The sequence below is a fragment of the Phoca vitulina genome, unplaced genomic scaffold, assembly GCF_004348235.1.
Source record: "Phoca vitulina isolate PV1807 unplaced genomic scaffold, GSC_HSeal_1.0 scaffold68, whole genome shotgun sequence".
Taxonomy (NCBI): Eukaryota; Metazoa; Chordata; class Mammalia; order Carnivora; family Phocidae; genus Phoca; species Phoca vitulina.
In genome coordinates this window covers 6,669,033-6,683,471 of record NW_022589771.1, presented here as the reverse complement: position 1 = coordinate 6,683,471, position 14,439 = coordinate 6,669,033, and the positions used below count along the sequence as shown (strand labels likewise).

General features: G+C 58.8%; 1 protein-coding gene across 1 annotated transcript in view; it reads right to left on the bottom strand.

Annotated features, from left to right (window-relative positions):
• Positions 1-281: 281 nt before the first annotated feature.
• The window catches only part of RRP1 (ribosomal RNA processing 1), an 18,434-nt gene continuing 4,276 nt past the window's right edge, over positions 282-14,439 (bottom strand). The window contains exons 4-13 of the mRNA XM_032392641.1: positions 13,978-14,063; positions 12,269-12,330; positions 9,658-9,787; positions 9,503-9,567; positions 9,158-9,321; positions 4,790-4,869; positions 4,071-4,168; positions 3,844-3,863; positions 2,874-2,984; positions 282-2,098 (exon numbers count right to left, since the gene is read on the bottom strand). Coding sequence (XP_032248532.1) covers positions 1,860-2,098; positions 2,874-2,984; positions 3,844-3,863; positions 4,071-4,168; positions 4,790-4,869; positions 9,158-9,321; positions 9,503-9,567; positions 9,658-9,787; positions 12,269-12,330; positions 13,978-14,063 — 1,055 coding nt within the window. The 3' untranslated portion in view covers positions 282-1,859. The remainder of the gene's footprint in view (positions 2,099-2,873; positions 2,985-3,843; positions 3,864-4,070; positions 4,169-4,789; positions 4,870-9,157; positions 9,322-9,502; positions 9,568-9,657; positions 9,788-12,268; positions 12,331-13,977; positions 14,064-14,439) is intronic.

The window sequence follows — 14,439 nt, the reverse complement described above, 5'->3', positions numbered from 1 at the left end:
CTTGTGAGGTGCACGAATGACAGCTCAATAAAACGATTTTAGAAAAAGAACGCACATGGGGCGCCTGGGTGGCTCAGTCGTTAAGCGTCTGCCTTCGGCTCAGGTCATGATCCCAGGGTCCTGGGATCGAGTCCCACATCGGGCTCCCTGCTCGGCAGGAAGCCTGCGTCTCCCTCTTCCACTCCCCCTGCTTGTGTTCCTGCTCTCGCTATCTCTCTCTCTGTCAAATAAATAAAATCTTTAAAAAAAAAAAAAAGAAAGAAAAAGAACGCACAGAGAAATAAACAGGACACCTGCTCCTGGACACAGGCTCTCCTGGGGGCAAGGGCTGGTGGTCACCCTCCATTTCCTCTTGAGGCTTCCCTGCTCTGCCCAAGGACAGCGCGTGCTGATGGGGGACGAGGGGACGCTGCCAGTCAGACACAGGGGGACCACAAGCCATCCCAGCCTGCCAGCGTGCCCAGTCACGGTGTCCACACAGCATGGTCGGGGAGGGAAGGACCACAGTGTGGCCTGAGAATGGCCTAGAACCCAACGCTCAGGAAGCTACGAACACTCTGGTTTGAGGACGGCAGTCAGGTAGAACTTGTTTTTTCAGAAATTTCTAGTGTGCTTGTTTCCTTAATTTTTTGACCGAAGAAATTTCAACCAAAACAATAAAGCATCTGTCCCCGTCACACACAGAAAAGGCAGGAACAGCAATGGGACCCCGGCCCGGGGCGCCACCGGGGAAGACTTGGGGGCTCAGCGTGTCCGCCAGGCCACCGAGCTTTACTGAGCTCGGCCCACCAGCTGTGCTGGGCAGGCCGGTTCTGCCAAATCACTTTGGAGAACAGAAACTATGACCTCCAGGAGGGAGTACGCCTCCACCCCTGAGCCCCAGCCAGTCCCAGGGGCCCCCGCCTCTGTCCACCCAGCTGATGGAAAGGGGGTCACCAAGCGCCACTCCCCCAGCATGCTGCAAGGCGTTAGGAACTGGGGTTCGGCCAAAGCCCGGATGGGCCTTTAGCTGGGCTCACCCACACACCTCAGCCCAGCAGCGACGGGGCTGGCTGACCCAGACGGTGCCCACCTCCCACCCATGCAGCCCTGACCACGCCACAGCACCGCCTGGAGAGCTCCAGAACCCACATGGCACTCACTCACACCGGCACTGTCCGGGGTCTGGCAAACTGCCGCAGACCCTCCGGGTGAGCAGGGCTGAAACGGAATCAGAGGCGCCGAGGGGAAACGTGAGGGGCACGTGGGGCTGCCCGCAGGAGTCTCTGCCTCTAAGTCACATGAGCCGACCTCCCTGCCTCGGACACATCAACCCCGAGCCACGGGGCTGACACAAAGCACAGGTTCAGCGTCCGCTCCAAACACAAGTTTATGAAGAAGACGTCCAGACAACCGCGGCTAACTCGGCATCTTCTCCCGAATTCTGTGAGAGGCGTATGAACAGCTGTTCCCACGCAACAGGTACAAGTATAAACGTTACTTGGGATCCAGACCCTGTCAATTCACACCACCGGTGATCTTCTGCATCAACGCCCCAGAAGTAGGACCTTGCTCGTAAGAGCTGCAGAGCACTTTATTCATGGACACCCCCCATGCGTGGCCAGTCCCTGGCCCCAGGCAGTTTTAGGTCTCAGGGGACTTCCTGGCCTGACCAAGGTCAGCACGGCGTCCACGCTCTGCAGCACGGGCACCGAGCGGGGGGCCCGACCCTCTGCCAGCACGGTACGTCAGGGAGCCGCGGGTGTCCGTGTCCAGAGTCTCGGGAGCAGGGCCCTGCGGTCCTGCGCCCCAACTCCACTCAGCGCGGAACGGAGGAGCCACGGGGCAAGCGCCCCCTGCGTGCGCTGGGCCTGCCGCGCTCACTTCCGGCTCTGCCGCGGCCGCCGCTTGCTCTGTAGCTCCTGGCGACCGGCCACCTTCACTCTGGCCCCCGCCCGAAGCCGCCGCCTCTTCTTTCGAGCCCCTCTCCCACCTGGGCCCCCGAGCTGCTCCTGCGGCCCCGTGGGCTCAGTCCCCGAGCCCCGCCGCCGCCGCCGCCTCATCCTCCTCTCGGATCCGGAGCTCGGGTCTGGCCGTGAGTCCTCCTTCCCGCCTTTCCCTAAAACAGCAAGGCCACATGAACGAGGCACCGTGAAGGCCTGGTTAGCCCACTTCCGCTCTGACTGAAGGCGCCAGCTCCAGGGCCACACAAAGGACACACAAGAGGACCCGAAGGCCTCAGCAGCAGACCTGCCCCAGCCAACCAGAGCGTCCTGCCAGTGTGGATGTGAAGTTCCACGGCCGTCAGGCAGATGTGACGTGGTGGTGGCTCCCGGCCGGGCAGGCCGACCGGAGCAGGCCTTCAGGAAAACCAGAAGGCCGGCAGAGTCGGGAGCAAGAAGGCTGCAGAGGTGTGACTCAGAGGGTGGGCAGGCTCGAACCCAGAATGGAGCGGACTCAACCTGGTGCACGACAAGAGCCACGAGCCAGGCCAGTGACCGCAGCGAGGGCCCAGGCGTAAGCCAACATGGACGGAGGTGGCCCGGGCAGGAGCAGAACCAGGGCAAACCAGGAGACCCTTCAAAGGGCAGACCCCCGAACCCGAGACCGTTAAGCACACACGGGCAACCACGGAAGGGCTCTCAGCTGGGGGGGCCACCAGCTGTCCCTCTTCTGCAGCCCTTTCCTGCCCTGGCTGTTGCGGTGCACAGGGCCCATCTCCACGGCAGCAGGCAGCCCCATGCCCCGGCGGGACGTGGGGCGTTAACAAGCACAGAGCAGCCCCCAGCGGGGGTCTAACCATGGCCTCGTGGATGAGCTGGGGAGGAGGGGGTGCAAGGGACACAGACCGCAGGCACCAAAGCCCCATGGCCGGCAGACACCGCCAGTCCTACCTGGCTGCCTCTGTGACCTGGATTTTGGCCGCTTCTTTGTCCTCCTCTCCTGCCCCTCTTCCTGCAGGTTCCTGTAGGCTTTTTCAGGCACGTCATCCTCTGGGAAGAGGCCTAAGGACCAAGGCAGGCTATCAGGAGGCTAAGGGCAAGCTGGGGTGTTTTCAGTGTGCACGTTCAGGGCCCCGTGCTCAGGCCCGCACGGCTACCACCGACTCCAGGCTGTGCGTGCGGGGAGATGCCAGCCAGAGCCAGGCCCTGGAGCGCTCACGCTACGTCGTCGTCGATTCCCTGAAATGCTTAGGCTGAGAGGGGGCCAATGGCGATGCTCTCCGTGTCGATGGGGGTCTGTGCGTGGAAACCCCATCACGTGTACGCAGTATTCAAGCACATCACCGTATGAAAACGTTACCTACAAGTACCGAACTTGAGCTCACAAAGAGCACAACATACTTGCGGGTACGGTGTGATGGAGGGAGGGAGGACAATACGAGGACAGTAAAATACCGATGGCAGAGCCAAGGTGGCGGCCATGCGAGTATTCACCGTCGACCCCCTCTATGCCACCGCTCTACGTCTAAAACCTCACAGTGAAACCGGGGAGAGGCCATCTTCACTCCTATGCCTTATCACCGGCTGCACCGGGCGTACACGGGGAAGTGCCCAGATCTGCTGCACCGCAGACCAGCCACAGGGCAGGCCACGGAACTCACTAGACACGCAGGTTCTCGGGCCCCTGCCCTAACAAGCAGGCACTCAGCAAAACAAGCCTCCCAGGGATTCCAGCACACACCCGGATCCGAGAGCCACCGAGCGGGGCGAGGACAAGCTGCAGAACCCCTCAAGCCCCCTCTCCCGGAGAGAAAGCCCCGCCTGTGCAGCGGTTAGTCCCACTGGAAGGGCGACCACGTGAGCCAATGCGCCCAGGAGGACGACGGTGTTCCGGGCCAGGGTCTCGGCATGAGATGCTCACCTTCAGCAAGGTCCTGCAACCTGAAAGGAGAGACAGGAGCTCACCATGGTCGCAACTTCCACACAAGGGGGGACGCGGCCCTCCTGTCAGCTGCCCGGGGGCCGCCCTCGATGCCCCTCCACCTGCACTCTGAGGGTGGACAGAGGCCCCCAGAGACAGGTGGAACAGAGCGAGGGCAACTCCAAGGGGAGGGGGAGGGGTCGCCAGCCACCTTCAGGGCAACTTACTTCCGGATCACTTTGTAGAGGCGCTTCCGGTTCTGGGAAGGGGTGCCCTGCTGACTGGCCACCGCGAACAGTCTGCTGGCCACGGCCTCGTAGTCAAACTGTGGCACAAAGAGAGACGCAGTCACCTCCCAGGTGCTCCGGGAATGTGCAGCGAGCAGAGAGAGCACGTGGACCAGGCGCAGATCCTCCGGTCGGGTCACAAGGACACGCCCGGACGTCCTCCCGACTCCCCTCTGCAAACACTGCGTACAACACGGGGCAGCGAGCACACTCCCCGGGGCTGCCGCCAACGAGTGAGGGGACCTCCTGGGCCGGCCTCTGCGACTACACCCTCGGGCAGCCACGTCCAAACAGGGAGAAAGAACACAAGCCACGTTAATTTACACAGACGTCATTTAAGCCAATATCCCTAATTCTTACTAATTTAACACGTAACCAATGTTCACACGGCTCTTTAGTAAGCATTCTGTTTCTGCTGGGCTCTGACCCTGAGCGGGACCCGGGACGACCTCCCGGCACTGCCATCTTCTCTGCCCGGTGCCCCACGACGCGAGCAGGGAGCGCACCCAAGGCGGCTGACGGGCAGGGAAGCCCAAGCCCTGTCGGCCGGCCCCCAGTCCCAGTTTCAAGACCTCCCTGCTTCTGTACGTGAGGGCCTGGAGCGCCTGCCTTCACGGAGTGCAGAGGCAGGGCCAGGCCCGCGAGCCCAGGCCACCCACCTGGAGGACGGGGCCCACGCTGTCCTCGCCATCTCCCGGCAGCACCTCACTCCTGTCGCGTGCAGCCCCATGGGGGGAGCCTGGAACAAAAGGGCCCCCGTGAACTCAAAGGTGCGTGCCCAGTGTGCAGAGCACCCCAACACAAACACCTGGGAACCAAGAGCCCTGTGTGCCAGGGCCCATGACCTGGGCAGAGGTGCAGGTGTAGGCTGGGGCAGGGAACGGGCAGCCTCACACGGAGGGGAGAGGTGCCACTGAAAGAGACATCCCAGAGGGGGGGCTGAGCAGTCGTCCTGACAACGGAATTAAGAGGAATTACGTGTGGATATCTTAGGAAACCAATGCAGTGTCAGAAATTCCAGAATCAAGGAAGGGGAGCTAGATCCAGCCACAGGGCAAGCCTGGACCAAGGGACCACAGAGACCGTGTTTCCGATCATCCGGCTTTGATGTCACTGCATACAGAACAGTTCTGGACAACAGGCAGGCGAGGAGGACAGAGAATGAGGACGGCAGGGCCACAGGCAGGCACAGTGGGCCTGCCAGTGCCCCGGTGTCAGAGTGACTCAGGCTACCGAAGGACAGCACGGGCAAGACGCACAGGACGGCTGGATGAAATGCTGGGAGCACGGGTGGAGGGGGCGTGAACGGAACCACCTAGGGGCACTCCAGCAGGGGGTCAGAGCTGGCAGCAGAAAAATGAACCCTTGAATCTATGTGGTCAAATGACCTTTCCTGGGGGAAAGACCGTTTCTTCAACAAACGGTGCGGAGAGAACTTGACAGCCACAGGCAAGAGGACGAAACTGGGTCCTTCACCCATGTACAAATTTAACTTAAAGGGGATAAAAGACCCACATGTAAGAACTCAAATAATACAACTCTTAAAAAAAAAAAAAAACACACTGAGCAGGGAGGGGCGCCTGGGTGGCTCAGTAGGTTGAGCGTCTGCCTTCGGCTCAGGTCATGATCCCGGGGTCCTGCGATTGAGCCCCATGTCCGGCTCCCTGCTCAGCAGGGAGCCTGCACCGCCCTCTCTCTGCTCCTTCCCTCACTTGTGCTCTCTCCCACTCTCTCTCTCTCAAATAAATAAATAAAATCTTAAAAAAGAAAGAAAACAGAGCAAAACCCTCACGAGACTGGCCGCACCAATGACTTCTCAGACGGGGCACTGAAGACACACGTGACAGAACAGACCAACTGAACTTCATGAAAACTCAAACGTCCACTATCCAAAAGGCGGCCCACAGAATGGGGGGAGATATTTGCAAACCACAGACCTGAGAGGGCTTGAGCATCCAGAATGCAGAGACACCTCCTAACGCTCATAGCACACGACTCGCCTGAAAGCAAAGGACCTGAGCGGACATGTCTCCAGAAAGATGCACAGACGGCCAACAAGTGTGTGAAGATGCTCCACGCCCCCGGGACATCGGGCACGTGCAGACCCAAACCGCAGTGAGATACCCCCTCATACCCATGGGGGTGGCTCCTGGCAACAAAACAGGACACTGGAACCCTGCACAATGCTGGTGGGTATACAAAGTGATGCAGCTGCTGTGGGAACTGGGAGAGACCTCAAAAATTTAGAAAAAGAACTGTGTGACCCCACAATCCTACTTCTGGGTATTTGCCCCAAAGAACTGAAAGCAGGGTCTCCAAGAGATCCTTGTTCACCCAAGGTCACTACAGCATGAGTCACAAGAACCAAGACATGGAAGCACCCAAGGGTCCCTTGATGGGTGAGTGGGTAAGCATAAGGTGGCCATACCTACGGCAGAATATTACTCAGCCTCAAAAGAAGGAAAGAAACTGACACATGCTAAGACAGTGATGAACCCTGAGGACACCATGCTCAGTGAAGCCAGCCAGCCACAGAAGGACAAACACTGTGTGACCCACTCACAGGAGGGACCCAGAGCAGTCAGATCCACAGGGACAGAGAGTAGAAGGTGGGTGCCAGGGGTCTGGGGAAGGGGTGTGGGGAGGGGAAACGACAGTGTTTAACAGGGACAGTTTCAGTATGGAAAGATGGAAAGTTCTGGAGATGAACAGTGGTGGTGGCTGCACAAGCTTGTGAATGCACTTGACACTTAAACATGGTCAGCATCTCTCCTGCCCACCGATGTGGCCGAGGAAGCATCGTTCAAGTCCCCCTGCCGACCGCCGTCCTGCCTAAGTCAGAGCCTCCCAGGGCCTGGACCGCTTTGGAAGCTCTTCATCGGAGGTCTGAGCTTTCAAAGGACCAGTGAGAGTCTGAGGAGCCATTCTGAGCCATGGGGGACGCTCTCGGACTGTGGGGTCACGAGATCCAAACACCCAGCGCCCCAGAGGCTCTGGGTTTGTCACCTGCGCCGCTACGGAGGTGGAGGCAGCCAAGAACGTGAGGCCCACAAGGGGGATGGAAGAGCTGCGGAAGCAAAGACGACTGTCTCAAGAGAGGGTTCTCAGAGGCTTGCTGCCCCCTCCACCGTGAAAAACATCTCTGTTGGCGGCACTAAGGACGACACTGAAGAACACCATCGGAGACCATTTCGAACACCATGGGAAAACTGACCGACGGACATCGTGCCTGAGGGAGCCAGTGGCAAGAAGAGAGGCCCAGCTCTTGTACCATCTGATGGCCGCGACTGCGCAGACAAGACTGTCACTCAGAAATACCAGACTGCGAACGACCACAGCCGTGAAGCGAGGACAACCCTGCCTAAGCAAAAGATGGTGAGTGCTTCCTCCAGCCAGAGGTCCAAGGGTTCTGGGAAGTTCAGTGGTGGCCGTGGGGCGTACTTCCGTGGGTGAGGTGGCTCTGGTAGCAGTCGAGGTGGGGGTGGTGGCCGTGGGGCTGCTCTAACAGGCTTGGGAACGACAGGGTAACAACTCTGCAGCCGGCAGAAGCTGGCATGACTTTGGCAGTTGCAGCAATCTTCCAAATTCTGCACCCATGACAGGAGGGAATTTTGGAGGCAGGAGCTCTGGCCCCTGAGGTGATGGAGGCCAATACTTTGCCAAACCACGAAACAAGGTGGCCGTGGCAGTTCCGGCAGTGGCGGCAGCAGCAGGAGCTACGGGAGCGACAGGAGGTTCTCATCGCTGCCAGGACACAGAGCTGAGGAGGAGAGGAGAGCCGGGGGGAGCCACGGGGGGGCCACAGGGGGGCCACAGGGGGAGCCACGGGGGGGGAGCCACAGGGGGGCCACAGGGGGAGCCACGGGGGGGAGCCACAGGGGGAGCCACGGGGGGGGGGAGCCACAGGGGGAGCCAGAGGAGAGCCACAAAGTGCCAAGGAAGCTACGGCTTACAAGAAGACCTGGGACCTCAGCCACGCACTGTGGCGGCAGGGCCGAGCTGCTGCAAACACCTGTGTGTGTGGGCAGAAAACTCAAGGACTGGATTTGTGACTAACAGTATAACAGGGTATTTTAGTCTCTGTTCTGTGGAAAGTGTAAAGCATTCCAACAAAAGGTTTTAATGCAGATCTTTTTTTCCACCCATGCTGTTGATTGCTAAAAACAATAGTCTGATCACGACACTGAATAAATGTGTCTTAGAAAAAAAAGTTAACATAGTAAACTTCACATGTGTATTTTACCACCAAAAAGAAAAAAAAAAAAGAGTGGGAGGCAGGGAAGAGTCCTGAAAGTGGTGGAAGACGCACCCCTGCAGCCACGGGACACAACCCAGTCCACGGCGCACATGAGATCAACCCATGTCCCACAAGGACCCACATTAGCATCAAGACTGTCAACAAACCAGACCGAAGCCCAGGCCCTGACCCCAAAGGCCTTCAGTGGGACACCACCCATGGCATGTTTCCCCGTGGTAGGCTCCGTCCATCGGCGTGCTCACTCCCCCATCTAGAGGGCACCTCCTGGGCTGGGGCTGCTCCCAGCACCGGGACGCAGCTGCGATCAAAAGAACTCCCGGTCCTGGGGGAGCCGGCATCCGGTGGGGAGATAGGACCACGAACGACAGACAAGCAATTCACGTAATTTTAAGTGATTTATGCCAGAAAGTAAGATATCTTGTGGAGCAACCCAGCGAGGGAGACAGGGTAGGCGCAGGGAGGTCCAGGTGGGCCCGGTGATGGAGGGTGGGGACCAGAGAGGAGGGGTGAGCAGGGCAGAGGCACCGGGGAGGAACGGTGGGTGAGAAAGGAGCCAGGGAGTCAGGACGGCACCCTGAGAACAGGAGGCCGGGGGGCGAGGCCCAGGACGGAGAGGACACACCCTGGCTGCCGGGCCGGGGACAGAGGCCAGGGGCAGGCCGAGGACAGGGGGACCAGACGAGAAGCGAACGCAGGGACGCCGCAAGCACCAAAGCTCGCCGGGCCAGAAGGGGCGCCCTCACAGCGGCTGCGCTGACCCTCCCCTCACCTGGCTCCTTGGACAGCACATCCTGCTCGCACTCATCGTCCTCCGACACGCCATCCTCCTCCTCCCGTGCGTCCAACTCATTCATGAGGTCTTCGATGGCAAACGGGGCCTGTTCCACGATCGCCTCAAAGATGCCCCGAGTGATGTTATGCAAAACCAGGGAGCTGCGGGACAGCACGTGCTGGAGCAGGCCCGTTAGGCTGGGTAAGCCCGTCCCGACCCCCCAGCCCCAGCAGCGGCCACTCCGCTGACCCTGTCACGCACACACAACTCCTTCTCTCTTCCCGACAGGGGAACCCGTGAGAAAGAAGAACCAGGCCGGAGGAAAAGGCCCCTGCCACTCACTCCTGGGTCCGAGCAGCAATCGTGCAGAAGGGATCAATGAACTTGAGGTTCTGGTCTGCCGTCAGCTACAAAGAAAGGGGGGGGAGCTGCCTCAGTCCCTTGTGCGTGAGCACGGTGGGGGGGCTCAGCCGCCGCCCGCAGCCCACTGGCCTCACCTCAGCGGCGCCCACTTTGCTCAGCTCCTCTAGGAAGATCTCCAGGAAGTGGCTCTTCACCCCGCTGGGGGCCTGGCTGTCGGGGTGCAGGATCTCCGTCGTCAGCAGCTCCAGCAGCTGCTCGACGTGCCTGAGGAAGGAAAGAGGCCAATACGGCGGGCAGCCACAGCAGGCTACGAGCCCGCGACGTCCCCTGACAGGAACACCATCACACGCCAGCGCCCGCCCCACGGGAGGCAGCTGGTGATCTGGGTCTGCTCCAGCACAGACGACTCGTAATTACGGGTCGGTGACCATCGTCGGCACCAGCACACGTGGCGAGGCCGCGTCTCAGCTACAAACGTGTACAAAGTACACGTTCGCACACGCCTTCCCTTCTGTGCAGGGACCACAAGCGGAAGGAGAAAGGCCTGGCGTGACAAAGGCTACACCACCGTGTCCCGCGTCTCTCTGTCCTCACGGGGACCTGCCCAGGAGCGCACACCACGGCAGAGCGAAGGCAGAGAAAGGAGACGGGGAAGAGCTGCTTCCCCAGTCCCACTGCACGGAGTCGTGGCCCCAAGCTGGCCACATCTGCCGCCCCTGAGCACGCTGCTGTCAGTGGCCTCAGAGGCCTGGGGCTCCAGGGTCAGAGAGTTCTGGCGACAAGTCTTTGCTGGTCTACATGCATGGGGCGCTGACTACCACACCTGAACTGGAGAACACGCACTCCGTAATGAGCCCTGGGGGGGGGGGGGGGGGCGGGGGACAGCGCGGGGGATTCACCGGCCACAGAAGGGAAGGGATGCTGTCTGCGGCTCAGGGAAGGGGAGCCCTCCGCCCAGGCTAGTGACAGTAACGAACACTGACCAACCAACCAGGTCTGGCCGGCTGAGCGGGAACGGGGACAGGCTAAAGGAACAGACGGCGCGGCCCAATCAGAGGCTACCAGCTTCTTCAAAAGGGTCTCTCTGCATCTCTTAGCAGCGTGAGGAAAGAACTCCTCTCACAAGAGTTATCAGAGATAAAATGTCCCTTCAGCCTTCGGTTCCGCTCGTGCACTAGCCACCTACGAAGACCCAAACCCTACGTCCTGACAGCGAGAGCCCTGGCCTCGGCGCCTCGCGGGAATTAGAGGGGGAAAATCAGGCTCCGCAGCGGCACCCTCGCCCTAAGCATGACGTCACTCATCATAATTCTAAACTCAGAAAAGCCCAGGGAACTACAGGCCACTCCTGCCGGTCTGTTTTATAGGGGGAAAGAGTGGCCCTGGGCGAGGATGTAACCTCGCTCTCCGGGAGACCCCCCCCCGGCGGGAACGCACGCTCCGCGGCAACAGCTGGGCTGGGAGCTGGCGGGCACGCTCGTGCGCAGACTGCAAATACGCTGGTCTAGCGCACCGTTCCATTACAAAGCCACTCAAAATATATTGTTTCCAAGTCTCTTTCCTCTTGCTGCACCCCCAAAACCACGCAGCAGGGCGCTGACACGAGGGGCGCCTTGGACACGTCATCAGTAAAATAAAAAGCAGTCCGCAGACGCCGTGCGTGCTCAGACGCCACCGTGCACCCCGCACACAGGACACAGAAGCGTCTGTGAAATCTTTGTGTTGGGAGCTCGCGTTGCATTTCCTTCGTTTAACAAAACTTTTCCTAGTTCCTTATACTGGGAACGTGTCACTCTCATAATTAGAAAAAACTGTAAAGAGATGAAATTTTAATTTTAAAAACTTTAAAATGTGAACTCAGGGGCGCCTGGGTGGCTCAGTTGGTTAAGCGGCTGCCTTCGGCTCAGGTCATGATCCTGGAGTCCCGGGATCGAGTCCCATATCGGGCTCCCTGCTCGGCAGGGAGTCTGCTTCTCCCTCTGATCCTCCCCCATCTCATGCCCTCTCTCTCTGTCTCATTCTCTCTCTCAAATAAATAAATAAAATCTTTAAAAAAAAAAAAAAATAAAATAAATAAAAAATAAAATGTGAACTCAGAACCCATTTGGTGCTGTGGATCTCGGTCTGCCTCCTGGACGTCCAGAGGCCGGCTGCCATCACCGGGAGCCGCAGCTCAGCCGGCCCTGCCCCAGCGTGCTCCCCGGGGTCCCCGGAGGGTGGAGGAGATCGGGCTCGGCGGAGCCCCACCGGCCCGGGGCCAGGAGAAGCCCGATGCTGGCCACAAAACGCAGGCCTCTTAATTTGGGGGACACGGACTACCCCCATCACAAGCACCTCTGTCAAAAGTGACAAGTTTGGATAAATTAAAAATTTCTAGAACCAAAGCAAATACCACTGATAACAGAACTGAATATGCCATGTAATACCAAAAAAGAAAAAAAAAAAGCACCTTAGCTGTGCATCAATTCTATTGAAAACCAGTATTACGATAATGAGAGAACTCAATTTGGATTCATAATAAGGGCTTACATTCAAGGTCAAAAACATTCATTTCTGTAAACACATGCACAAACCAAAATTTTAAAATGCCTTCATCTTAAGCACCATCGGGTCACCCTTTAATGGGAAGATTGACATCTCTTTATGACGAGTAACTGGGAGAGAAGCATATGGCCCCGGCCCCAGTGACAAGACGGGCTCGCCTGTGAGCAGGAGCCACTCTCGGGATGTGCCGTGAGTACCAACCTTTCTTGCCACCCCTGCGTCTTCAGGGCCTTCAAGGACTCATTCAGGACCATCCGCATGAGCTGTGGCATGAACGGAGACCCTTGTTAGTGGGGCACAGCCTGGATTTCCCCAGAACCCCCTCCCCCCCGGTCATCCCTGTGGCCCAGAGCGCATAGCAGGCCCTCCAGAGCTGTTGGACAGGACACCAGAGAATGTGTCGCTGCCCCCAGGCTGGGATGCTCCCGCTTTCCAAGAGCACCAGGAATTCTGGCTCACAGCAGACACGCTGGGGAGCAACTGCTGGGCCATGAACGAAAGCCAAATGAACGGTCCCTATTTCAGGAGTGGGAACAGAGAACAAAGTGCCTGTCCCCCCCGGGGAGGCTGAGCCCCTTGGGAAAGGCTCCTCTGAGCTTTCCGAAGGACTTCTCTCCCCAACAGTGAAAGTGTTTGCTTTCTCTCTCATCCCCAGGGCGGGTAACTCCCCCATTAAAAAAGCTCATCCTTTATGACAAATCCCGACTCCTGCCCCACGATTCCCCGTTTCCCCTCGGCAACAGCTCACGGCTTTTCCAGCCGGTTTTCCTACCGCCCAGATGTGAAGCAGCACACCCAGAGAGGGCTCCAGGAGTGTAAAGTGACAGAGGATGCACATGGGGATGGGTCTCCTGGCCGTCAGGTGTGCCCCAGGACACACGGGGCCCAGAGGACACCACTCACTGTGCCTACAGCTGCCAGATGCTTCGCCTCTCCAGGGGGCTGTGCTGCTGGGTGCGGTCACACGGGCCCCCACAAAGCAACAGAAGCCATCCTATCAAGCACACAGCAACTACATCTTAGGGAAACTCCTGTCTGGTAAACCCGTGCTTTGTGAAAGTGCACAGCCTGGCCCCTGCCCCCGGCCTCACATGCTTTAGCTTCCATCTTCCTCCCTTCCTGAGCTCCATGCCTTGCCCACTAGCTGGTCCTCACCTTGACATCTGAGATACACAGGGCCCACATAACCCCGGGGCCAAGTCTGAGCTGGGAGCTGATCCCAGTGGCAGATCATGAGTAACTGCAGCCCCAAAGGCAGCCGTCCTCAATGAGGCCCAGCTGGGTCACCTGCTCTCAGACAGCAACACTATCCTAAGCCCCAGTGAACACTGCCGCGGGAACAGGAGTGTGGTTCAAATTTGGGGTGGGGATACGGAGTCTGTAAATCTCCCAACTTTCCTGCGTCTCTGAGGGCAAATCAATAACCTAAATTCTGAGGAACGCAGCATCAGAAAGAAAAAGGGGATTCTGCATACCATTCTACGATACGAACCGTCCTCACCCAGAAGAAAGCAGCTTCCCAACTGGGCACCCTACAAGTGGACAAGGGTCTACGACTAGGGCGTGAACTCCACGCAGGTTTGCTGGCACTCACGGCTCATGGCAACTCCAGCAGGGGTGCAAGGCTGCGGCCCCGATCCTCCCCAGACAGGCCATTTTCATCTCCTCCTCTGAACCGGAATCTGTGCACTGCTTAAGTACGGAGTTCTCTGCCCGCTCACCAACCCTCAGAGACAGGGCACATGCCGGGCAACCCTAGGCCCTCGAGACTTATGGGTCACAGTACTCAAGGGCGCAGCCCTGCCAGGACAGGAGACGCTCGGAGGCCACATCGCTCGGGGCCGTGCCCCCAGCTCCCCCAGCCCCACCCCCACGCCCCCCATGCCTGCCGCCGCCGCCGGCAGCCTCACCATGTAGAACTTATCCAGGCGCAGTCTGTCGATGCCTGTCCACTCGCGGTTCATGGTTTGCCAGAATGTCTGAAGGAACAGATGCTCTGCAGGAAGAAAAAAGGCCAAAGAGAATCACAGGGAACACAAAAGCCACTCTGGGAAGTGAGGTGAGACAATATGGAGAAACCTGCTCAGGACATCATGTGCGGCCAACCTCTGGGGTCCTCAGCCCAGTCTGCTGCACTCAGAAGGGGTGTTTGGAACTGGGCTTAGAAATGGGGCTGGAGGAACCTCAGAAAGAAAAGCAAAGCCCAGCTACAACCTCAATCTGCAGCCACGTTCTCTGAAGAATAGGCGCAAAGAGCTGGCAAAGCCACTAAAAGAGAAGGGCTGCTTGGGCCGGCTCTTCCCCTACTGGGGCCGGAGACCCTGCCTGACCCCCACAGGCTGGCTCTTCCCCTACTCGGGCCAGAGACCCTG